General features: G+C 41.2%; 1 protein-coding gene across 2 annotated transcripts in view; it reads left to right on the top strand.

Annotated features, from left to right (window-relative positions):
* The first annotated feature begins 11,556 nt into the window (after positions 1-11,556).
* Positions 11,557-27,329, top strand: part of WDR81 (WD repeat domain 81) — a 33,897-nt gene continuing 18,124 nt past the window's right edge. The window contains exons 1-7 of one of the 2 annotated variants that reach the window (XM_075196700.1): positions 11,557-12,020; positions 12,161-12,240; positions 13,500-17,056; positions 19,629-19,736; positions 19,866-20,041; positions 22,484-22,665; positions 26,446-26,611. In XM_075196700.1, coding sequence (XP_075052801.1) covers positions 13,561-17,056; positions 19,629-19,736; positions 19,866-20,041; positions 22,484-22,665; positions 26,446-26,611 — 4,128 coding nt within the window. In that variant the 5' untranslated portion in view covers positions 11,557-12,020; positions 12,161-12,240; positions 13,500-13,560. The remainder of the gene's footprint in view (positions 12,021-12,160; positions 12,241-13,499; positions 17,057-19,628; positions 19,737-19,865; positions 20,042-22,483; positions 22,666-26,445; positions 26,612-27,329) is intronic. The other variant, XM_075196699.1, reaches the window with a different exon arrangement.

Here is a 27,329-nt window from a genome sequence, read left to right as displayed (position 1 = left end):
TTGAGGATTGACCACAAGTTCTCAATGTGATTAAGGTCTGGGGAGTTTCCTGGCCATAGACCCAAAATTTTAATTATCACTTTTGCCTTATGGCAAGGTGCTCCATCATGCTGGAAAAGGCATTGTTTGTCACCAAACTGTTCTAGGATAGTTGGGAGAAGTTGCTCTTGGAGAATGTTTTGGTACCATTCTTTATTCATGGCTGTATCCTTAGGATAATTGTGAGTGAGCCCACTCCCTTGGCTAAGAAGCAAACCCACACATGAATGGTCTCAGGATGCTTTACTGTTGGCATGACACTGAAGTGCTGGTAGCGCTCACCTTTCCTTCTTCAGACAAGTGTTGTCCCAGACGCCCCAAACAATCAGAGAAAATGACTTTACCCCAGTGCTCAGCAGTCCAATCCCTGTACCTTTTCCAGAATATCAGTCTGTTCCTGATGTTTTTTCTAGAGAGAAGTGGCTTATTTTGCACATAAGTTAAATACTGGCTGTTTTTTTCATCTAGCACTCAAATACTTGATAGCTTTATTTTTACACTGAAATATTAAATTGATCTAGGACATGCTCTACCCCAAATTTAAATCTGTTCCCACATTTTAAATTTACCTCCCCCTCCAATGCAACATGGTTTTGCCCAGGTGTAAAGTTTCTCCTTTTTTATTCTTTACTCTCCTTAATGACTCAGGCCCGTAGTCTTCTTCGCTCCTTTGGGTTTCAGTATCATCTATATTTTGATGACACACAAATGCATCTCTCAGCTTCTGACCTCTAATCTCTACTGAATCATGTTACCCACTGGATAGCAGCTGTCTCCTCTTTCATGTACTCACACTGCTTAAAGCGTAACATAGATAAAACTAAACATGTATTTTTTCCTCCTTTTTCCTTGCCCAACAAAAAAATCACTGTGAACAACATTCCAATCTCTGCAGCTCCTCAACCATGTCCTTTTTGCTTAGGGTCAATGTTTAACTGTCAACTTTCATTCACTCCTCACATTCACGCTCTGACAACTGCCTACCGTCGTCAGGTCAAAAACATCTCTGGTATTTGTCTCTTTATTCACTTATTTGTCTATGCACATTTATTATATAGCACCAGAATACTCCACAGTGCTTTCAAAAAACAGTATTAACACAAAATTGGGTATTAACAAAGAGATAAAGAGGAAAGGTGGCCCTGCTCACAAGCTTATTACCTAAAGGGGTGTGATATTTGAGAATACAGGCCACGGACTGTATGTTTGTCCAAGTATTTGGTAGGGCTATATGATCCAGTCGGTTTAGGGTCACTAGTTGTTTGAGCATAGAAAGGGAATAGAAATATGTTTTTAGAGAACTTTGTAGAGGAGTGGTATCTGAGTAGATAGGGCTACTGAGATTAAGAAGGTGGTTTTGTAATTTGACACTCTTCACTAAAGAGTGTGCTTTCAGCAAATGCTTGAAGGCCTTGTATGAAAGTTGGAATTCCACACAGTGGGTGCAGTCCAAAAAATAGTTCTGTAACCAGAAATGAGATCAAGATTTTTTCAGACAAATGCATAGATTTAATTGGGATAGCTATGTTAAGGGTTTTTGTATGTTACTAGAAGTATTTTATATTTGATTCGGTACAGTAGAGGCAAACGATGTAGCTACTGGCAGAGCGGAGCAGCAGTAGAAAAACATTTGGTTTTTCATTTGGTGAGGAAAATGAGTCTACTGCATTAAAAATAGGCAAATAAAATGAGATGTTGCCTACTGCAACCAATCAGATTCTAGCTATCATTTTTGTAGAATGTACTAAATAAATGATAACCACTTTTCAAACCCACCAGAAACTTGCAACTTGATACAATTACCCCTCGGAGTGCGTGAATGAAAGTTTTTGTAGTGACTTGTGTTAGATACATGCAATTTTGGAAATATTTCATAGAGGCACGTAACAGGATTTGAAGACAGATTGGATGTGGGCAACAAGTGACAGTTTTGAGTCAAGGATGACACGTAGGCAGTTAGCTTGAGGTGTCTTTTTGTGTTGTGAACAGTAATATAGATGCCAAGAGGATATCCAAGATGAAATGGCAGAAAGACATTCAATAATTCAGGCCAAAACACATAATAAAAGATGGTGAAAGATCCAGAGAGAATAGATAAATTTGAGTGTCAACTGCATAAAGCTGACACTGAAACCCAAAAAAGCTTCCTATTTTTCCAAGAGATGAGGTATAGATAGTGAAAAGCTGTGCCTATGGCTAAGCCTTGTGGTACTGACCAACTGATAGAGGAAGGAGAGAGGAAGCAGATATAGAGGAGACAACAATGAAATAATGGTTTGATGAGTCCTACTCATTAAATCAGGATGAGAACCACGGACAGCTTCCTAAAGACCAAGGAAACACAGCATATGTATGAGAAGTGGTCGACAGTGTCAAATGCAGCAGAGAGATCAATGAGCATTAAAAGCAGGTATTGCACTCATTATGCATGCCTTGATAAATCAGGCCCTACAACTTCACTTGTGGGATTAAATAAAGAGAAGATGCTAGAGGGTTCAAGCAATTGAGAAAATTTCCTTAGTGAAGAAGATACCTGTGGTATTATTGCAAGAACCTCATGCCTCATCCTCGATCCCGTCCTCAAGCTATTTGATTACCAGGGCTCTCAGTGCATCAGTTCTCTGCAGTTCACCACCTCTCAGTTGGTATCCTGTGTTACCTGTTCCATGATCAAGACCTGTGGTATTATTGCAAGAACCTCGTGCCTCATCATCCAGGTCCCGTTCTCAAGCTATTCACTTTCTAGGGATTTCAGTGCATCAGTTCTCTGCAGTTCACCACCTCTCAGTTGGTATCCTGTGTTGCCTGTTCCACGATCAAGACCTGCGGTATTGTTTCAGGAACCTCATGCCTCATAATTGGTTCTATTCTCAGCTATTCGCTTTCTAAAGATCTCAACGCTTCAGTTCACTGCCGTTCTCCTGAACCTCTGCATTTATCGTCCTGCTTCACTCCACGGTTCCATCTCACCCTGCTCTAATCCCTCTTAGAGGACCGCGACCTGCGGCTAGAGAGCAGCTAAGTCCATATTCCCATGCAGGGATCCCTGGTGAATACCTCTCTACCGTTAGACTCTGCACCACTCTGGGGGTAAGTCTATCTAGAGCAGGGCTTTGAGGTCTACTCCAAACTCAGGCCCCGTGACAGTATGATCTGGCCAAACTAGGAATGGACCCCGATTGGGAACCGTCTGCTAAATACATGCTGCAACACCTGGTCAGTCACAGTAAACGTCATAATGCTACGCAACTGCAACTACTTCAATGCCTACAGGCTCTAGCCTCTAGGTTAGATTCTCTGCAAACTGCCTTATCGGTTGCCCAGGCACCACCAGTTTCTGAGCCCAGTCATGTTACTCAGAATGAAGCCTCCACATCTCTACGTTTACCTACTCTTCAAAAGTTTGATGGTGACTGTGATGATTGTTATTTTCTTTTGAATTCATGTATGACCGTGTGAATTTTTTATGTAACCTCTCAAAGTATGCTTTACTGACTGACCTAGGTGATCTGTGCAATTAACAAAGGGTCTTTTGAAACTTGCCAGATAGATAAGAATCTTGGAGGAGTTTGAAGCCAAAAGTTGTAAACCGTCTAGTCACTCAAGCAGAGCAGAGGTGAGAAATTCTCTGAGGGGCCCAAACATATGTCTAAGTCAGTGGTGGGCAAACTTAGTCCTCAAGGGCTACCACCAGTTCATGTTTTTAGGATTTCTTTAATCATGCACAGCTGAGTTAATCTATTTGGCTGGGTCAGTAATTATCCCAGCTGTTTCTACAGACAGAAATCCTAAAAACATGAACTGTTGGTAGCCCTTGAGGACTGAGTTTGCCCACCACTGGTCTAAGTGAAAGATAATTTACTTTGGAAAGCACTGTGTCATTTTGGGAATCAATCTGACTTAATTGAAAGTGTAATTCCTAAGGTGGGGTGAAGAGCCTGTAAGAAGGGTTTAAAATCTTCTGCTTTAGACATTACATTGTGCATTTTCATGAGGGAGTCTATCAAGACTGAAATGTCCCATATTCTTCCATTGTGTTCCCTCACACACAAGTCTAAACAACTGCCTGCTCTTCTAGACTCTGGGGCAGCCGAGAATGTTATTTCTTCCAATCTATTGGAATCCTTGTCACTCCCTACCACATTACTACCTACCCCAGTGGTGCTCACAGCCATTGATGGGAGTCAGAATCCTAATGGGAGAATTCTGACACAAACTGAACCATTGTCTCTGCAAGTCAGGGCTCTGCATTTCGAAGAAATATCTTTCTATGTGTTGTCGCACACCTCCAGTCCGGTTTTCCTTGGTTTACCTTGTCTCTGTTTGCATTCTCTTCGTATTGATTGGCTATCCGCCCAAGTTCTCTCTTGGGGTCCATCCTGTCATTCCAAATGCTTGGTACATGCTAAGCCCTTACATTCTGTTGCGACTATTGAAGAATCTACCCAAGTTATTCTTCCTTCCCAATACTCCTTGTTTCCTGATGTTGTTGATAAATAGAAGTCTAAAGTCTTACCTCCGCATTGGGAACTGCCCCATTGATCTCTTTCCTGGCAAGATGCCACCCAGGGGCCGTCTATCCTCTGTTGGTTCCCGAGACGGAGGCCATGGTGGAGTACGTCAAAGAAAACCTTAAATGTGGATTCATTTGTCCTTCCTCCTCCCCAGCTGGTGCCGGTTTCTTTTTTATAAAGAAGAAGAGCTCATTACGCCCTTGCATCGACTATATGGGATTTAATACCATCACTCAGAGAAATCGTTATCCAATTCCTCTGATGACTGAGCAGTTTGGCCGGATAAAAGGGGCTTGAATCTTTACCAAGTTAGACCTGAGAGGTGCATACAATTTAATCAGAATTAGAAAAGGAGATTAATGGAAGACCGCTTTAACACCAGAGACGGTCATTATGAGTATCTGGTCATGCCCTTTGGGCTTAGTAATGTTCCTGTGGTATTTCAAAGTTTTATGAACGAGATCTTCAGAGACCTTCTCCACTCGTTAGTAGTAGTCTATCTGGATATTTTAACTTTCTCCCCGGATCTGCCTTCTCACAAACAACATATTGCTGCGGTTCTCTCAAGACTCAGGGCCAATCACCTCTATTGCAAGCTCGAGAAATGTGTCTTCAAAGTCATGGAGACTTCTTTTTCAGGATACATTGTTTCTGGAGACAACTTACGTATGGACTCTGAGAAAGTGCGAGCCATCATTATAGTGGCCTATTCCGTTAGGCCTGAAGGCCATTCAGCGCTTCTTAGGGTTCGCCAACTATTATATACAGTTTATTCAAAGTTATTCCTCTATTGAGGCTCCCATTATTGCTTTGACCAAAAAAGGCGCTGACACTAAGAATTTGTCCCAGCTGGCTCTGTCTGCTTTTAGCACCCTCAAGAAGGCGTTCTTCACAGCTCCAGTTCTCAAACAACCTGATCTCTCTCAAACGTTCATCCTTGCGCATTCTTTTCACGCAAATTCCTGTCAGCTGAAAAGAACTATACCAACGGCGACAGAGAACTCCTAGCAATGAAGTTGGCACTTTCTAAATGGAGGTATCTCCTTGAAGGGGCATGTTTTCCAGTGACCATTTTTCCCGACCACAAAATCCTGCTGTATCTCTAGTCAGCACAATATCTTAACCCCTGCCAGGCCCAGTGGTCTCTCTTCTTTTCTCATTTTAATTTACGTGTCACTTTTCGGCCGGGCTCAAGAAATATAAAAGCTAATGCCATTTCAAGGGCATTCCCTTGTGAACCTGAATCCCCGGATGTTGTGAATCGGCCTATTTTGGAACCTTAATTTCTTCAGGCCACGTCTTTGTCTCCTGACCCAGTACCGCCTCCTGGGAGAAGTTTTGTGCCTCGGAATTTTTGAAAAAAGCTTTTGCATTGGTTTTACTGTTCTCGATTTTCTGGTCATGTTGGATCCACCAAATTCATTGAACTCATCTCCCAGAATTATTGGTGGCCCACCCTTGGGTTGGATGTTAAACAGTTTGTGGTGGATTGTCATCGTTGTGCATAACATAAGACCTCTCGCCAGTCTCCTGCTGGTGCACTCATGCCGCTTCCTATTCCATCCAAACCATGATCACATATATCCATGGATTTTGTGTCTGATCTGCCTCCCTGCAAGAAGCTTAACACCATCTGGGTGGTTGTAGGTCGTTTCTCGAAGATGGCACATTTTATCCCTCTTATTGATCTTCATTCGGCGTCTTGTTTAGCAAATATTTTTGTCAAGAAAATATTCCGCTTACATGGATGTCCTCTTGAGATTGTCTCCGACCGGGGAATCCAATTTACATCCAAATTTTGGAGAGCTCTCTGTACACTCCTGGATATCCAGCTAAAGTTCTCGTTATCTTATCATCCGCAATCCAATGGTCAAACTGAAAGAGTGAACCATGATTTGGAGACTTTTATTTGTCTGTATTCCTCAGCTTCCCAGGATAATTGGGGGGATCATTTGCCTTGGGCAGAATTTGCCCATAATAACCGCCATCACAAATCCACCGCTTCCACTCTGTTAAATATTGTTTATGGCCTTCATCCTAATCTTCCCAAGTTCTCAGCACTTCCTCCCACCCAGGTTCCGGCTGCTAATGATCTCCATCGCGATTTCCTTGCTATTTGGAACCAGACGACTGACTGTCTCAAGAAGACTTCTTCCCGCTATAAACGGTTTGCTGATAAAAAAAAACATTGGTTGGTTCCTCCCCTCAAGGTTGAGGACAAGGTATGGCTGTCCACAAAAAATATCCGACTACGAGTCCCTTCCATGAAGTTCGCTCCCCGATTCATTGGACCCTTCAGAATTCTTCGAGTCATCAACCCAGTACTCGTCAAACTCAAGCTTTCTATCTCACTCCGCATCTCGAATTCCTTTCATGTTTCGCTCCTCTGATCATTAACCGGTTTTCTTTTGATAAGAATACGTCTCTTCCTCCAGCTGTACAGCAATCTGAACAATTCAAGATTTCCCAGATCCTGGATTCCAAAACCTTTCAGGGCAAGACCAAGTATTTAGTAGATTGGAAGGGATATGGTCCTGAGGAACGGTACTGGGTGGATGCTTCTGATGTTCATGCTCCATCTTTAGTCAAGAAATTTAATGCAAGTATCCCAACAAAGCTAGGCCTTAGATGTGCGGTGCTCACCTTTAAAAAGGGGGAGGAACTGTGACACATTGCACCAGCTAACCTACATTTTGGTCACTGTTCTTACCTGTTTCCCTTGGTTTTCACTCCCTGCATTCACTTGCTGGTCTGAACTGAGCATGTACACACCTTTTCAAAACTTGCCTTCTCTTGATTGGCTAATTGCCTGTCAGCTCTATTTAAAGCACCTGCTTCTCTACAAATTTGCCAGATCTTCAGGTCTACTTAACTGTTATGACGCGGTGCTCTCTGGCTCCGGTCTGTACATCGGTGTCCTGTGTTACGATCAAGAATTGTGGTATTATTGCAAGAACCTTGTGCCTCATTATCGGTGCCATTCTCAAGCTATTTGCTTTCCAGGGATCTCTGTGCATCCGTTCTCTGCGGTTCACCACTTCTCAGTTGGTATCCTGTGTTACCTGTTCCACTATCAAGACCTGCGGTATTGTTGCAGGAACCTTGTGCCTCATAATCAGTTCTGTTCTCAGCTATTCCCATTCTAAAGATCTCAACACTTCGGTTCACTGCTGTTCACCTGAACCTCTGCATTTATCGTCCAGCAATCCTGCTCCACTTCACGGTTCCATCTCACCCTGCTCTATTCCACCTTAAAGGACCGCAACCTGAGGCTAGAGAGCAGCTAAGTCCATATTCCCTTGCGGACATCCCTGGTGAATACCTCTCTACCATTAGACTCCGCACCTCTCTGGGAGAAAGTCTATCTAGAGCAGGGCTTTGAGGTCTACTCCAAACTCAGGCCCAGTGACATCGGGTTAGAAGCCTGAGTGGAGATGAGATGTTGAAAGTATATTTTTTGGCAGTGTTCAGAGCATTTATATAGGAATGGTAGATAGCAGTATGTCTAAGGAAGTCAGTACGATATTTCACCAATGATTCTCTATTTTAGGTGAGTTTTTAAGAGCAGCAAGTATCCTTTGTTTGCCACACCTGAATTCACTGTTGATAGTATGAATAAAGAGATGCAGGAGCCACTGGTCAAGGGCTGGTGTGTTGCTAGGGTATAATTAAGATGTGTAATTTCCTCTGATGAAATCCCCTAATGGTGATGAAACACGTCAGGTCACGTGACCAGCTGATACTACTCACTTTCAAGCTGATATTGGAGACCTGTGTCGGATTTGCAAAATACGGAGCGTGTGTGTATTTTACCATCGTTACATTGCTACACTGTGTCTGCAGTTTCATGACCTCTGCGCTATTCAACAGACAGTGCGATTTGGACTGTGAATTCTATTCCCCGCTGTTTATTATTTGAGGCCCTATCTCTGATCCCGGAGCACGGTCACACCTGTTTGGTGGAGCAGGACTGACATCATAGAATCGATTCATCTACGGTAATCATGTGCATTGTTTGCTGAAACCGGGTGATATACATCGAGTTCTGCTGGGCAGAGATTCATCTGTTATTAGGGGCATTGATATTCTGAAGCTTACTTTTTATGGAATGGCATACTGAGCTCCGTATTCTCCTAATTATCATCGTATGCATTGAGCACCTTCAGGCACTGTGCTTCATTATTTATATGAAGAATTATGATATGATTGGATTTGGCACATATATCCACCACTCACAGACCATATAGTGATCCAGTATCAACGATCTCAGTTCTCTCATGACTGTTTATTATTGGTCTGAGTTCACCGTGTTGGGTGTATATCCAGATTACTACCAGCTGGTTTATGTTCTGTAAGGATATAGATGTACTTGTTTGCATTTATTTTATTGATGTTTTAAATTAATAAATGTGCCTTTATTTATATACAACCGTTTGTATTATTGAGAGTTTGGTGTCTTCTGCATCCAGCACTGTTTTTTGGTTTTGTTGTTTTGATTAAGATGTGAGACTGGCAGATCAGGACAGGAGAATGTAGACATTGGGGAAGAAAGCTGTTACAAAAAGGTGAAAAGTTGATAAAAATTGATAGTACTGATATTTCTGCTCTTCTGAGATGGCTTGAATTGGAAGATAGATTGCAGGTGATCAGGTGATGGTCTAAAAGAGTGCTAAAAAATCAGAAACTGAACAGAGTTGGGAGAAAACAAGATCAAGGCAGAGCCAGCACAATGAGTAGAAGAGTCGGACTACTGGGAGAGGCCGAGAGGAGGTTAGTGAAAGTAGTATGTGGGCACAAATAGAATGTGGATAATTAATTGGCATTTTGAAATCACCCAAGAAGATTGTGGTGATGTCAGAGAATAAGTAATGAGAGATCCAGCCAGAGGAATATTCAAGGAATTGCTGGGATGGTCCATGGGGGCAATAAATCACAGCAACAAATCAGTTAAAAATCTGGACAGTATGTACTTCAACATATGATAATGTGAGCAATGGAACAGTGGGCAAATTTTGAATGTGCAGTGTGGGGAAAGGAGAACTCCAGCCCTCATGTGGGGTTCAGCTGCTTATAACCAATCAGAACAGCTCAACTGTTTGATAATTATAACAAGCCGAGAGGCTTTTCATTCGCGTTATGGCTCCAAGTCTGCATCATTTAAATGTTATATTATTTTACATCCCATTAGATTAAAAGCTGCAAGACTGAAGAGTCTTAAAATCCCTTGGATTTTAGTGACTAATAAATGGGTAAAAGTGTGTGTATGGGAGTGCTTTATTTTTAAGTATCTTTTTTTTCTGGTGCACTACAGGTCCCAGTGGGCCCTGGGTATGCTGATGTTTGTAGTTGCACAAGCACAAACTGTACTTTTTACTATCTATATTGCATTATACTTAATTCATTCACCCTCCCCTATCACAACCCTTTATTCATATTGTTGCATCACTACTTTACTACCTTTCTAATTAACACTCATTAACTATACCTCCCAACACAGTGGCGCACGTAGGGGGGGGGGGTTTCTGGGTCTTCAGAAACCCCTCCCCTCCGCTAAAAAAGTGCCCTATACAACGGCACTGTACTATAGAGCAGCCGCGGCGCTGTCAAAGAAGCGTCCGCGGCGTTGCTGTATTGTATACAGCACCACAGTGGACACTTCTTAAACAGCGCCGCGGTTGCTCTATAGTACAGTGCTGCCTAAACGGAGCTGCTGCGCATGCGCGGCAGCGCTCTCTTTTTTTTTTTTTTGGGTGGAGGGGTAACGTCCCCTTAAAAATGCTCCGTGCGCCCCTGCAACTTTACGAATATCCAAATTGGGACACAGCACCGAAAGGGGGCGTGTCTAGGTAATGTTAGGAGGCGTGGTCATGATGCAGTATGCATGATTACACAACCTGGGGCTATGTTCTATGCTCTTAAGCACCAGGCCTCCCCCAACACCCCTCCTGTCCCCAAAAATCATCCTTCACAATAGACACCTACTCAGGCCCGGCGCTCCCATTAGGCAAGGTTAGGCACTTGCCTAGGGCGCCGGGCTCTGGAGGGCGCCACAGAATTCTGAAATACTTTAAAACTGTGCGGCGACCGCTGACCATACCTGTCACGGCCGCTGCACAGCCTCTCTGCTCCGTCTCCACCCCTCCACTTACTAGTGTCAGTGAGTGGAGGGGAGGAGACGGAGCAGAGAGGCGGCGGTGGTGAGACAAGGTAAGGAGAGGAGGGAGGAGGGCGGCGTTTTTTGCGGGGGGGGGGGGGGGGCGGCGATTTTTGCGGGGAGGGGGGCGCCGCTTTTTTAAAAATGCCTAGGGCGCCGTGGACCCTAGCACCGGCCCTGCACCTACTCACCGTGGCATATCACCCAACTTTCCCGTCTAATGGGATGGCGGGACAGAGCCCTCAAATCGGGACTGTCCCACCTAAATCGGGAAAGTTGGGAGGTAGCTATTAACTGTAATTTCCACATCCTGCCATTGGTTTGCAGTATAGATGGAAGCCCAAAGCTTGTCATCTTCCTGATTTAATGGGAAACAGCCCATGCTATCCCATAGCATTTGTATGCACTTTCACATGTGGTTTGTACTTCAGTTATTTTATGCCAATGGGTAATGGTCCATAGTCTGAGTACACTAGACCAGTGACTATGAGTTACAGCGCATCATTGCTTTCTGCTTCTTCCTATTAAATACGTTATTAGGTGAACAAATCATACTGCCTTGCAAACACAAACTTGACTCAGACAGTGCAAGTCTACATAATGCATTCTTATATTAAACAGCCTGTTCAGTATTTCTTCTTACCCAGCTTTTGCTTGCACATGGCAGTAAACTGGTATACCTTATTATAAACAGGAGCTGAATGGCAGCCCATGTGATTAGATAGTGGCTTTCAGTCAACTCATCAAGTCCCGTGCTCTAGGCTAGCCCCGTGGAGATCCTCAGCTTGTAGGTGACGTGCGGAGTCACATGACTTGTGTCAGCTGATCCAACATGGCTGAGCCCAGACTTCCCTAATCTCACTTGACTTCTAGCTCCGTTACTGCGGACGGCAGAGGAGTAAGAGACATGTGGGAAAGTGGTTAACAAATAGGGCAGTACGCTAGTCCTCAGCAGGTAGCTGTCAGTTCTGTCCCAGACACAGACTGAGCTTCCTAACAGTACTAGAACTGTCCCTGGATACACTGCTGTGCATGGAACTGACATTTGCAGGGGTTGGTTTAATAACAATATATATCCGTGGTGGATTTACAGATGCAACATATACCTCTGTGTGTGCAAACTCCGGCCGGTCTGATATGAGCATTTACTCTCAAACGTACCATTTATGCGGCCACTGACACATAAGGGATTACACTGGGAGGAGTGCAGTTGGAGGGTTTTCTGGAAGGTTGTTTGTCTGCTTTCGTTTTTCTATATTTCCTGCATGATGAAAACGGCCTTTAAGAGTAGGAACTTCCTCATTCAGGTGGAGGTAAGTAGTTAATCGATTGTATATTGATAGGAGTGACAAATTGCAGTATACTGTAGCACAATGGTAGATGTATAATAGGTTTTGGATGTAAGTCACTTTATTTGGACATCTTTCATACCATTATAGTCTCTTTGTTATAGAACACAATTGACACGAAAAGTGATTTCTGCATTCAAGATATCCCATAAGCAGGCAACCTTTAAATTATCGGACTTCCAGTGTAAGTTCACCTGTGCTTTAAGATTTGCCTCAATTCTGACAATAATATATATATATATATATATTTTATGAATATGAGAGAGAGAGATACGTCAGTGGAACAATTTCATTTTCAACAATTTGTGTATTTTTATTTGAGTTTAGAAATCCAGAGATGATGATGGGAACATTATTATTATTTATAAGACGCCACAGATTCCGTAGTGCCGGCACTATGGAATACAGAGGCAGGTAACAAACAGTTGAGGTAATACACATAAATAGCACAGATGAATGTGAGTAATGCTATGGGGACTCTCACGGAGTGCAGCAAAATACATGACAGGATGTACAATGGAGTCAGACAGTGGACAGATATGGGACAATAGGTATAGAGGACCCTGCCTGCGGGAGCTTACATTTTAGAGGGAGGGGCGGTGAGAGACAATAGGCAGGCGAAGAAAGGAGGTGATGGATAGAATGGTTAGGAGGTGGTAGGATAAGTGAGCTTGAAAAGATGTTTTGATTGTGTTTGAAGGACTGAAGGTTTGGGGAGAGTCGAGTGAGACAAGGTAGAGCGTTTCAAAGAATGGGGGCAGAATTCTTGGAGGCGAACATGGGAGGAGGTGAATTGAGATGTAGGTCAGAGGCAGAGCGGAGTGGCCGGGTAGGTATGTACCTCGAGACAAGGTCAGAGATGTAAGGGGGATAAGTGTGGGTAAGGGCTTTGTAAGTGAGGGTCAGGAGCTTGAACTGAATTGTGAAACCGATAGGGCGCCAATGAAGGGATTTACGCAGAGGAGTAATGGAAGAGGTGTAGCAAGAGAGGAAGATGAGCCCACTTGTAGCATTCTGTATGGATATACTCACTATAATTAAATAAGTGTATTTAAAGTCACCAAGGATTTCGTGATCAGCCGACTGCTTTTCATATATCTTATGACATGACTACACAAAATGTAACATGCTAAAGATATTTGTGTCACTAACTGCAAGTGTCGATCATGGTTGGGAGCGTGATCCTTTGTCACTTTTTTTTTTTTTGTTTGTTTTATTATTTGTAAGTTTGCTGTGATGTTGAGGACAGTGCTTACTGTGCAGTCTGCATATTTGGTATCTTCTTCACATGCATTTTAGCGTACAGGAAATGTCTGCTTTGTCAGAAATTCCAATGTGATTTCAAATCTGTTTCACATGTTTGATGTTAATCCTTGTGAGTGAATAAAGCACTTTTTTTTTTTTTGTTCATAGTATATAAATACATCTCTTTTTATTTTGTAGTGTGAAAATACTAATATGTGACAACTCTATCACCTAATGTAATCCATTGCCCTTGCCAATAATGGAGTGGTTGACCAATTCTGTTAGGAAAGAACTTAACGTTGACCAAAATCAGCTTGCTGTTTCTGAGGTGGGCAGTCATGTGATTGCCCTTGTGTCTCAAAAATGGCTTTTGAACCTGAAAGAGCGCAGAGCTGTTCCAATGCAATGCCCAAAGCTGGAAGGATTCAGCAGTGTGGAAATACAGACTTTTTTGCAGCGATCAGTGCAGAAGTTACCAGTTGGATGGACAAGGGTAGAGATTCATGGTCTGAGGAAAAGTAGGCTGGCCTACACTGTGACGTTAAATAATGTTTTTCTGCAAGAGCAGAATGGTGATTCTGAGTCATTGGTTAGATTTATGCGCACTGTTACTCAGCAGAACTATAAGAACATGTGGAACAAAGCTCACAAGACTTATGTACACCCCTACGAAAGTTTAACTAAAGTGCCAAGCATGCAGGCCTTGGATGCTCTGAAGTTGTCTCTCCAAAAAGTCTATGGTGGTTCCTTCATTTTCATAAATAAGCCAACCACAAGTCTATCTCCTTCTAAAGAGAATACAAGTTTTGTTGTTGGGGCTCCTTCCTGTCCTAATATTGTTCCAGCTGAAGCTTTGTTAGAATCTTCTGGCATGTTGTATATTATATTACCTTATGTGCAGTATTCCTTATATGATGCTGTCACGTTTAGCCCAGCAAAACTTGCAAATAGCCATGCCAAAGTCCTCTTTATTATGTATAATGTACTCCAGGCCATGAATGCTTGCCACCAGGCAGGCCTGTCAAGTGGAGATATTTCCTTGTGCAATATAGCTGTTGATGAGAAACTTTGCAGTCAATTGAAGCCAAACTTTAATGATTATGAAAGGCCATTTACCAGTGCATTGTGCAATAGAAACGATTCACTAGAAATCACAGAGAAAGTAAAATCAAGTGGTTTATGTACTTCTTGCAACAGTGAGCTGAAAGAGATAGTTATAGACTGGATTCATGGAAAAATTAACAACTTTGACTACCTTATGTATCTGAACAAACTGGCTGGTAGAAGGGAAGGAGATCCAAATTACCATCCAGTGTTACCCTGGGTTGTTGATTTTACTACCAAGAATGGCAAGTTTAGAGACCTAAAAAGATCAAAATTCCGTCTAAACAAAGGAGACAAACAACTGGAATTCACATATGAGATGACAAAACAGGCTTTTGTAGCAGGAGGAAGCAGTTCAGACCAGCTACATGTTCCTCATCACATCTCTGATGTACTATCTGACATCACGTACTATGTATATAAGGCTAGGAGGACACCAAAAGCTGTGCTGTGCAATCATGTACGTTCTCAGTGGGAACCAAATGAATACCCCGCAAGCATGGAGCGTATGCAGGGATGGACGCCAGATGAGTGTATTCCAGAGTTTTACACAGATGCCACCATCTTTAAATCTATCCATCCAGACATGCTAGATCTTGACATTCCATCTTGGTGCAGCTCTTACGAAGATTTCATACACGTTCACCGAGCACTCCTAGAAAGCAGAGATGTTTCTCAGGATCTTCATCACTGGATTGATCTCACTTTTGGGTACAAACTGACAGGAAAAAATGCAGTCAAAGAAAAAAATGTCTGTCTTCATCTGGTGGATAATCATACTAACTTGACATGCTATGGAGTTGTGCAGTTGTTTGATCAACCTCATCCAAAACGTCTTGTGGGCACTGGCTATTCTCTGTATGAAGCTCCTACAATAGTTCCATCTAGACATAATATTGTCGAAGTGACTGCATGTGAGGACAAACACGGTGTCAATGGCCTTGTACTAGAGGGCACTTCTTGTGAAGGCCTTTGGACCAGTGATAAACCATGCACTGCAGATGATGATTTGGAACAAGGGACTGAGGCTCTGGATGCCTTAGGAAATACAGTTAAGAGCAGTGATCCATCCACTATACCATCCCTCCAAATTACTAGTGCTGGTAACTTCTCTGGTGAAAACAGAGCACCACCTATTAAGTCGTACAGACAATCTAAGAGTATATCAGATGAAATTGGTGGTAAACTATCACTTCCTGAAGATTTTAACCCTATTCAGGCTTTGGAAGAACTAGAAAAACTTGATAACTTTTTGGTTCAAGGCTTGCATAGCACCATTCTTCCTGTGAAAGATGCTGAAAAAATGCTTCCGCTAAGTCTTCTGGATTTGTTTGAGAGAGATATCCAGGCTCTGGGTGTGATGTTGGCAGAGATTGTTTTTGCACCGAGAATTCACACCACAGCACCCAAAGCTTCCCTGATGGAACGCTATGTTTTAGTTCGTAATCTCAGTAGACACCATGTTAAAGAGATTCCAACTCCACTCTTGCAGATGCTAGAATCCTTGTTGCAGCTGAACACCCCAGATGATGTGCTTTTCAGTTGTGTGGACATTGAGGAACAGGTCAAATTGTTTGAATTTCCACATATTTCGAATGGTCTTCCTCCACCCTGTCCCTCACAGCTTCTCAGTCCTTTTTGCTCCACCATTCCTTTCCCTAAGTACTTTCCAAATCTGCATAAATTTATCTTAACTTACCAGTCGCGAAGAACAGAAGATGACGGCCAAGGACGTGAGCTTGTGTTTCAGTTGTGGCAGCAAATAGATGGTATTCTTTGCGACATCACCCCTGAAGGATTAGAGATCATCCTTCCATTTGTCCTGTCGTTAATGACAGAAGAAAGCACAGCTGTGTATGCAGCCTGGTATCTTTTTGAGCCTGTTGCCAAAGCTCTAGGACCTAAAAATGCAAATAAGTATTTATTAAAGCCACTTATTGGTGCATATGAAAACCCTTCATATCTTCATGGAAGATTTTACCTCTATACAGATTGTTTTGTGGCCCAGTTAATAGTACGTTTAGGCTTGCAAGCATTTCTTTCTCAGTTACTTAATCATGTTGTTCAAATCCTTGTTGGAGTGGAGAGTTCTGGTGATGAAGGGAAGCTGCTGACAGGAGCTGCTGAGGACGAGGAAAGTGGTGGGGAAAGCCCAGTCTCGTGTGAGTTTGGTGAAGGTAGACCGAAAAGTGTAGATCACAGTGCCTCTACCCATGAACTCTTGGACTATACTTCGGGGGTTAGCTTCCATGATCAGGTTTACCTGGCTGAAAATGAGGATTTTCAAGGTGGCCTTTATGTCAGTGATCCTCTTCAACCACAAGAGCCAGAGTCTCTCAGCCTTGGTAGGTTAAGTGACAAAAGCAGCGCAAGTGAAGTTTCTCTAGGGGATGAGAAAGTCACAGATAGTGATTCCCCTAGGGAAAAGGGCAGCATGAAGTCTGGGGACAGTAGCCAGGATTTAAAGCAGAGTGAGGAATCTGAAGAAGAGGAAGAGCGGGATTCTTCCCCGGGACTCTCCGAACTAACTCTTTCTGTCACCACCGATGCTTCTGCTGACACGGTTCTCGCCAATGATAACGGAGAACTGGATGAAGACGAGCCTGATTTAAATAATCAAACTGAGGAAAAAGAACAAAAGATCTTAATAGGTAAGACACTGACTATTCCTTTATGTTTTTAGAAAAATATCCATTTTAATCCTGAATAACAAAAGGGATATAAACTAGAGTTGATTAATTCTTCCTCACTTTTTTTTATTAGTGACCTGACCCAGCTTAATTGTCTTATAATTGTGTAGTTGTTGGGAACTGCAGTGTGCCCACATGACCAGTACCGTGGTAAGTGCGGCTGTAATTGCCAGTTAGTATATTTTTTTTAAAGCTGTTGTATAGGAAAATTTAGCTGAAACCCATAATGACCAGAAAAGGGAGCTGGAGAAAGGGATGAAACTTGTTCTCTATAATTTTCTCTGTTTTGTATTAAAAACATATTCACCCAAATGGTGAAATATGAAATATAGCAGTTTCCCACCTCTCACTGTTATCAAATTATCACATCCAACGTGTTGTGATATAAGTTATTGGCTGATATATATATATATATATATATATATATATATATATATATATATATATATTTATTTATTTTTTATTATTTTTTTTACTTGTATTTTATAGCATTTAATTACACAATTATTGTTGTAACCTCATCCAAAACAAATGAATGTCTCATTCTAATCTATTTTGATAAAAATGTCTAATTTGGACCTTTGAGTGAATCCGCATAGAATACTTTGGATATGTGTGTATGTGTATTTATATGTGTGCATGTATGTATATGTTTCTCGAGAGCTCCCACTAAGAAACAATTATGACATTTAATAGTAGAAGATTTAACAAAATTAAAAATTACAGAGAACGTTTCTCATCCATCCATTCTTTTTTTTTTTTTATTTTATTTTTTCTGACTCCATCTATAATAACAAATGTTTGATTCAACTTTCTAAACACAGCTAGCACTTGCTGGTTACATCACTAAAGTGGACACAAGTGCATAAATTTTTGCATCATTGTATTGTGCTAGTGCTGAAATCGGGATAATTAAGAGCACATCCATGATACACCCAAGCCACACCGATTGTTTGGAAATGGGGACTATTTTGTGACATTGGAACGATTGGCTGAATAGAATATATATTTGTCTGTAAATGCTTTAGGAGCTTATTGGAAGCTAAAATAATAGGAAAAAAAATTATACCCCCATAAGGACAGATTTATTTCGTTGTACACCTGACTTCATATTTGTATTCTGGAGGACTTTGCAGTCAGCCGGTGAGTCTGGAATGACTGATAATGGTAAACAATAGCTGGATATGTAGATGCTATGCCAGGCATATTAAAGTGAACCTTCCACTGAATAAAAAGCCAGAATGCTCTTCACAAATAAATCTTACAAAAGTACACTTTAATTGCTATAGTTTACATTTCTACCTTTGTATAAAGGTAATGTGGATTTCACAGAATACCATTTTAATGTATAATTGCTAAGTGGGTGATAGATATTAATTTCTACCAGCCCATTACTTTGGTTTGTCCCTGATTTATGGAAACATTCTATTGAAGCCAAACCTACCTGCCCTGTTTATCCCAGACCTTAAAACGTCCTATACTCTGCCTGTGGGCTGGAGAACCACCAGGAAAGCCTTGTTAGGCTGGGCCGAGCACTTGGTAAACACATACAATGTTTACAAGAAGGGTAACAACTAGTATTGCTGGCTATCACCCATCATACTTTATTTTACTACAGCCTGTACAGTTTCTATGTAAGGTATAAAAGTATACTTTAAACTGAAACTCCACATTCATTAAGTAAACCCTCTCCCAACTGAAATGATTTGAAATGTATTCGTTTTTACATATTCTGCTGATCAGTTACAAACTGCTTTAATATATCTATTTGTGAGTTGGAAAATGCAGCATTGACTTAAAGCTGTATAAAGTAGTAGTTTGTAAAATTACCAAACTACCGGTGCCCTCGTTGGAGTTTTGGTGGTGGCCCCATGCAGTTATTGTTCCTGGTGATTGGGTTGTTTGCTTCATAGTCCTGTCCTAAAGCCAAGGATGTGAAGCTGCGGAAGGCAGTTGGTCCATGTGGCCACAACCCTTTTCAGTTACCCTTCTTTAATTACAAAGGCGCAGCGATCCTACGACTCACTGGAAGTGCACCTTTAGGCCCTGTACCCATTGCCTCTAGTTTTGCAGTCAGCGCAAGTCATGCACATTGAGATCAATGGTCAAGGGCTTTGTTTCTTTTGCAGCAATGTTGCTGCTCTCTGCAAACAGTTAAATCTTAGTGCTGACGTCAAGCAGTGGTTGTCTTTCAGTCTTAAAGAGGCTGAAAAATAAATAACTATGCAAATAATCTTATCAGTTAAACAATATTAATTGAAATATGTTTACATGTCATTTTAAAGTTTTTTTTGTTCTAGTATGAGCGCTTTTACATATATATTTGTGGATGTTACGAGATGCTTTTTTTTTTATATATGGGATCAGTTTTTATTTTAGGTCTATTGGACATTTAAACAGATTTCTTTGATTGCATTTATTGCATGATTTGTATTAAGAACACTTTTCAATCCTTTTGTTCTTTGCTTTATTAAGATCTAAGGCTAATGTTCAGTCTATTGTGTGTTTATCAGGTTGCGTGTTTATTTTACAGATACTGCCTGTAAGATGGTGAGGTGGCTGTCAGCCAAGCTAGGTCCAACTGTGACCTCCCGCTGTATTGCAAGGAATCTGCTGAGGTTGCTGGTGTCCTGTTATGTTGGTAATTGTTTGTCTCTTGTCTTAAGGAATGGGGCTAAGCCATTGTGTAGCCAATACAATAAGCTACAGCACAGAGTAGTGATGTGTCTGTCTATGTTTCTACATACAACTTGATTCTTATTTTACCCAGGTCATCAGAGACATCAGTTTCTATCTACAGTGGATGAGAATAGCCCTCTGAATGTTAAGAGACCAGTGTGTGGCGATCAGGTGTCCAAGCCTGTGCTGGATTGTCTGATGCATATGGCACATCTCTACGGAGAACCTTTTCTAACCTATCAGTATCTGCCTTACATCAGCTACCTGGTAAGTCCTGTTTACCGCCTAAATCCAAGATCTCTCTCGCATACAAAACCGTGTATATTGTTGACTAAATGCCAGTGGCACAATGATTAAAATAAGTAGGAGGAAATGCTGGAGTGTGCCCCAAGAAGCATTAATCAGGCAGCACGTACCAATATCCGTTCATGTGCCCTCCTAGTAATTGGCATGCCCGAGAATGATCCTTCAAAATCAATCAGATCATTTGCAGGGATGCCAAAAATCTGTTTGGCAGAGGAATTGTTGGCTTGTTTATGTGATCATATGCTGCACATACTTACAGGGTCCACGGCAATCTGCCTGCTCAGGCTGAGCAATAAAGGGTTGGATCAAGCTTAATCAGTTGCATGGAAACTTACGCTGGCGGAGTGGAATGATCAGACAGTACATTTCCATCATTAATTGTTATGTAAAAAAGATGCATCAGATTGACACTTCACAAACAAATCTCAATGCTCTGGTGCTCAATGTAATTATTGACAATTGCATCAAAAAATACATATAAAACCAGCAAATTGACACTCACAGGTCTTCTGTAAGTACATGCTTAGTCTCTGCAGAATTTGACATCATGTAATATTACTGATGCATGCTGCTGAGTCTAAGCGGTTACTTTAAGAAGACCCGTGAGTGCCAGTTTGCCTGGTATTGGCATTGCCATACTCATTTTAAAACAGAAACTTTAAAGCCTAATAAAATAAATATAAATATATATATATAATTTTTATTTTTATTTTTTTATATTATTTTTAAAGATCCATTTTCTCAGGTGACACATTAGTCAGTGGGCCACAAAGCATTATTAGTTTGCCAGACCTTTCAGGCGGAGGACATAGTTACCAAATGAAATATGAAACACCTTTAAGCGCAATTACTATTGCCTGAAAAAATACTTATATTTCAGCGTGATCCTTTTTCTTCGGTATCTGCAACCATACGTCTCCATTGAACAAGCCACTCGATAGGGTCATAATTACATAGAAAAGAGAAGAAAAATGTGCAATAGTGTCATACTATAGAGATTTTGGGCAATGTATAATCGGTTTACAAATGGCAAGAAGTAAAAAGTTCACTTAATATCCAATAAAATAAGCAGTAGTCCCCAACTTGTTGCCCCCCATTGTCCGGCTACTCACAAGACACGGGCAAAGTATGAGCCTTGGATACAGATCTTTGGACTTCTTTTGTTTGCATCAATACCTAGTGGTCAAAAACGATAAAATGGGAGCAGGAGAGCTGAATATCCATTTTATCTCTTTTCTGCAAGACACACTCTACTTGTTTATCATCATAGATGTGGGGAACTTCTAGTGACTTGGACTTATCTTAGGGCCCATGTGAATATTTCCTTGTACACTGCTACTAACCCTCATCATCTCTGATACCCCAAAGTGCACGCATAGTGTGATATTGCCTTATCATGCTTTGCAGAAATGCTGTGGCATAGTGGTTATTAGGTTTGCACAATAAAAAACACTATGCATTAATCCAAAATATTTCTGTGTACTAAAGTTCTTTGGGTAGCAGGGTAGTTTGTGTGACTACCTCATGCAATTTCACATAGGGATCAGCGGTCTGAATGTTTGTAACATGTTGGTCTGTTGGCACTCATTGCATCAAACGTCAGAGATACTCATGTGTAGGAATAATGAGCAGCAATTCAAACAGATCCATGTCCCACTAATTGGACCCCAAGTTCATATGTAGCCATCTTAAGTCCTATGTTAAATCGATATTTTTGGATTCTTCCACACACAGAGTACTTTTACAAATGCCAAGCCAAATCCAATTCCTACTTTGCATATCTAAAGACTTTGTGCATCTATGTTACCCAAGATAAGACTTTGTATAACGTACTGATTCCAGAAGACAGTGCAGACAACTTATAGTTAAGTCTGTGCATGAAGGTAGAATCTAGCTACAACACTGAGACGCGGCGTTTCCTCTATTTTCTCGATATTTATAGCTGCTTATCACTGTAGATTAGCAGTGGTATTTGTTGTTTTTTGAAACGGACATATAGTGTAAAGTCATTTTTTTTTTTTAAATGCAGTTGTCATTTATATTTATCCCCATTTCCAGAACTGATAAAAGGGACAGCCAGGCGTGTGGAGCCAGCAAGGAAGCAGGAAATAGACATTCCTGTCTCCCAGCTTGCAGTGTTTGGCCGATTTATCAGAACGGAATTCAGTCCTAATGTGAACTTGTATTTTTTTCATTTCCCGCACTTGTTTGTACTCTTTGTTCCTTTATGATTCACTGTGTTTTTCTTATTTATTTACCCTCTTTTATTTTGAGTTTTATCTGTCCGATTTATAATGCTCTCTGAATTCTATGTACACTTTAACCAAGAGAAAAGTACAGGTACTCAGTGATGGTGTCATTCAGGGATTTAGTCAGATGATTTATTTAATTGTTTACATGCAGGTGGCCCCTAGCAGTGGGTGCAGACTAAACAGCCGCAAAGAAGCTGGTCTCCTCGCTGCTGTAACCCTTACGCAGAAGATCATCGTTTACCTTTCAGACACCACCCTCATGGACATTCTACCCAAAATCAACCAGGATGTTCTGCTACCAGTGTTGACTTTCCTGACCTCCACCACTGTTGGGTAATGCATGCATCTGTGTAATCCTTGGTTTTCAGATAACTTGCACTTTGTTCACTTCACAGGAATTGTGATCCTGGTATACTAAAGTTACTGTAAAACGAGGAATAATCTTGAATTTGCACACGGAAAACATCATCTTCATCAGATATTTATATAGCGCCACTAATTCCTCACTCACATAAGTCCCTGCCCCATTGGAGCTTACAGTCTAAATTCCCTAACATGCGCACACACACCGACAGAGACTAGGGACTATTTGATAGCAGCCAATTAACTTGCTAGTATGTTTTTGGAATGTGGAGGGAAACAGGAGCACCCGGAGGAAACCCACGCAAACACGAGGAGAACATACAAACTCCACACAGATAAGGACATGGTCGGGAATCAAACTCATGACCCCAGTGCTGTCAGGCAGAAGTGCTAGCCACTAACCCACAGTGCTGCCCCAAACATTGCATATTTATGGCTGAGACATACTAAAAGGAAAAAAAATAGATAGAGATGAAGATCTTCTTTTTTTTTTCCCTTAAGTATGTCTCAGCCACAACTGTGCAATACATATTTATATATTGTGACAAGGACACCCTTCTGATGATGCACACAGGAACTTTTATTTTGCTTTTATTGTCAGGATGGCAAAGTAGCTCAACACAAAATTCCACACCCTTTCTTGTGACCCTGATGCTAGGAGACCAACTCCCTGGTCACCGGGCGACTTTTTTGACATCGGTCACACTGCACAATGAACACTCCTTCCACAGCCCTATATATACATACATACATACACTGTTTAGTGCCCCGTAACCAATAATGCAAAATGAAATGTCATGTCCATTTTGTCTGTAAACACTGCACAAGTGCATATCCACTATGTCTCTACAAATGCCAATCGCAGATAAGGGGGAGTTTAACCAAACAAACTAACAGGCCCCAGTGACGTGAAATGTCAGAATAACCAGATCTCGTCCAATTTGGCAGGATCACAATGTCGCTTTAGTGATATTCAGGTGAACCATTTCTGCAGGGTTTGTCAACCTTTTGTCCTGCATGATGGTCAATGTACACCCTAAAATGGGCTCCTTTTATCGTAAGTTCCCCATAATGTACTTTATCAAGCCTACCCATAATGTATTTAAATGTTGTAAAAATGTCCCTTCTAATTTAATTTTGCATGTTTTATTCTTTAATAATGAACATAATATTATTGTGAGTTATATGTAGCAGACTAAAGTACCCCTTGGAGTACATTTAGCACAGGTTTAGAACCTAGCACTTAATGCAGTTACACTGGCTGAGGCTAAACTATACACAATACTAAGAGATATTCAGAGATAAATGCTACACACATTTGCAGCTCTATAAATAATGTCAAGCAGTTTAGATTTAAGCAGAAAAGCTGCACAGAACAGAACCACAGCTGCACCTTATAGGGGACATTTACTCCAAACAGTCGTGACTGTTTGCAAATTGGTCATAAATACAGTAGATAACCTTTTGAAGACTATGTTTTAGCATATAAATATACCAAATGTTCATGGTAGATTTTGTGTAAAATTTTATCTATACTAAACTGACAAAGCTTACACCCTCCTTACCACAATTGTAAAATCTAATGTACACACATGTTTTGGGTGGTTCTATAAACCAGCAGTAAACAAATAACCTCCAGGCTGTCTGTGACAGCCAGCATGCTCTGCCTACCAGTGGGTTTTAGTTAGACTGTTCCAGGATTCGTACCTCTCCTATACTGCAAGACAGCGCCATAGTTTTTGCATATAGTGATACTTGTTATATTTACCTGTGAGAATCTCAGAGTTAGTGCATTTAAACATGTACATACACACCCAGAGAAGTGCTAATTTGTTTCCTTGTGCAGGACTGATTTCCTTCCACGCTCTGCTAAATGACTCATCATCTTGGTCACAGTTTACCCGCAGACTACTGCAATGGAAGAAGTATAATACATAGAAAACATGATGCTCTCCTATTACAATGTAGAAAAGTCCCTCATTAGTAACATTACATTTAGCTTAACGTAATGCAAGTTAGACAATGGAAGACCATGTCTGGGTACTTTGGCAATGTTCATCTAAATACAATGTTGGTATATGGGCAGCTTAGTGGTTAGCACTTCTGCCTCACTCCACTGGGGTAATGAGTTCAATTCCTGACCATGACCTTATCTGTGTGGAGTTTGTATGTTCTCCCTGTGTTTGCGTGGGTTTCCTCCGTGTGCTCCGGTTTCCTCCCACACTCCAAAAACATACTAGTAGGTTCATTGGCTGCTATCAAAATTGACGTTTATCATTGATGTTTATTGCCAATGATCATGGTTGAAATGATGCATATGGAGATTTAACCAACCTAGGGACAACTAATGTACATCGACCAGAGCATAGGGTACGCAGGCTGAGGAAGGGTAAGATAAAATTCTGGTATATAGATGAGTATAATACATGAGTGTTTGGCAAACAGTCTATGTAGAAGGGGGTAAAGATGATAATACTGAATAAAAAGGTTGATAAGGGATATAATGATTATGATGAAGGCCAGTGCCAGTAGCGGGTTTAGATCACATTAGATTGGCTTATTTAAAGACTTAGGCCCCCTTCTTCTACCATTTACCCTATATAGATACCTATCTCCACTGTTAGACTTGTTTCCTATGCTCATAACCTCATATTCATCAGACACAACAGTCCCCTCTTAGCTGCCCGTAGCCGTGGCTTCCTGGACTGTGTTAGATAGTCGGGGTAGTATTGTGCAAGAGCCAAGGTCAATAGATGGAGCAATGTAAAAGTAAGACGTTTATTGGTGTAGACTGCTCAGGGATGCGAGAACATGAGTAGTGGAAGGTAGCAAGTCTTACTGTTATAGGGTGCTGTTCTAGAGTCTGTTGTTGCTCTCTGTTGGCACTGAGGGTTCAATGGTGAGGTAAATATGCTAATGACCATTTAAGAATATGAAGAAGTGGAGGAGAGAGAGAGGATGAAGAGAGGGTGTATGTTGGCATGGAGAGGAGCGTAGCATGGAGAGAGCGATGTTCATTTGAGGGTATTAAGGGAACCGGGCACAGAAGGGGGGTGGGAGTAGATGAAGACAAGTGAAAAGAAAAATGATGATCCTAGGTAAGAGAATGGACTTTTAGTGGGTCAGTGGCAGTAAATGATTCGTAAACTTTTTGCATAGTCACTAAATGGGAGGTAATGTTTTATTTGTTGTATGGTTTCATTACACGCTATTAATTTAATATGTGAAAAATAGTTTATTGGATATTCTAGATTACATTGCCAGCATAAAACTATAAAAGTGTAACCAATTGCTTTGACAGAATGTTATCTAAAGTGTTTTATTTTCCTTGGGTAAAATTTGGGATAACTCTTAGAAGTCCCTGTCTTATTCTGGAATTTGAGTATGCAATAGGAAAAACATACAGAGTATAATGGAGAAGGAGGAGGCAGGATCGTGTGAATGAAATCTCACCTGTTTTGGATTAGAACTTCAGAGTATTAGGATATTATTGTATTTAATTTAAAATTGGTGAAATATAAATGACTGCTGAATACATAATTACTGCAAATAATTGTTCCATTAGTAGAAGCACTGATCGCTCTTTGTGTTACTACAGTTTGTGTCTTAGCTTTTTATATTTTGCATGGAGGTATCCAGTGATCAGGCCTCGCTAAGTAATGATTATTTTGTTTTGTCTCAAGAGCTGCACTAATTGAGTAGCTGAGATCTGCATAACCCAACCTTAGACTGATTAACTTTCTCTAACAGGTTTCCAAATGGTCCCCAAGCTCGGGTAGCTCTTTGTGTAAAGTGCAGTAGTCTTCTGTCACTGATCTGCCTGAGGATAGGGAGAGAGATGGTCCAGCAACATCTTGGTGATGCTCTTAGAATCCTCTTCAGCAACTTCACGGTATTGCAGGAAGTTCACCAGCAGGTATGTCTAAGCGTGTCAGTATGCTCCTTGGTGCTTAGTACATTCCCTCCATCATTTGTTTAGCAGTGTATAAACTTCTGGACTTCAGTCAGCATGTAAATGGGTTCAGAACTAATAATTTGTCATTCTTGAAAATCTGGTCGGTAGATGATCACTATATGCCTTTATGTGCAATCATCTGCTAACCACACTGAGGGCCTTATGTGATCCGGCCACTCGCCCCAAGTGCCACACTTTTGTGGCCAGCTTTAGAGGTGAGCACCAGAAGCGCAACAGGATGAAGTCTAAGGGGTATATTTATTAAACTGCAGGTTTGAAAAAGTGGTGATGTTGCCTATAGGCAACCAATCAGAGTCTGTCATTTTGTAGGCTGCACTAAATGAATGATAGCTAGAATCGGTTGCTAACGTCTCCACTTTTTTTAAACCCACAGATTAGTGGGTGTATATACCCATAAGTCCTGTGCATCAATCTTATCACTCTCCAGCTAGAATGGGACTGTCACTGACAGGCTCTTGTTTCAGTGATGTGTCCGGCAATAAATGTAATCAATTTATGGACATGCAATTAGTAAAACACAATATCCAATATGTGCCCCCAATGCAGAAGCAGGTTGTATTATAGAGAGAGCGAAGACAAACTGGGTCTCCCTGCTCCTCAATAGGAGATAGTTTTTTAACTGCAATAGCTGACATGCCATCTAGCATAGTGATCTCTA

This window comes from Mixophyes fleayi, chromosome 2, assembly GCF_038048845.1.
Source record: "Mixophyes fleayi isolate aMixFle1 chromosome 2, aMixFle1.hap1, whole genome shotgun sequence".
In the NCBI taxonomy this organism is placed as follows: domain Eukaryota; kingdom Metazoa; phylum Chordata; class Amphibia; order Anura; family Limnodynastidae; genus Mixophyes; species Mixophyes fleayi.
This window is presented reverse-complemented; position numbering and strand designations above follow the sequence as displayed.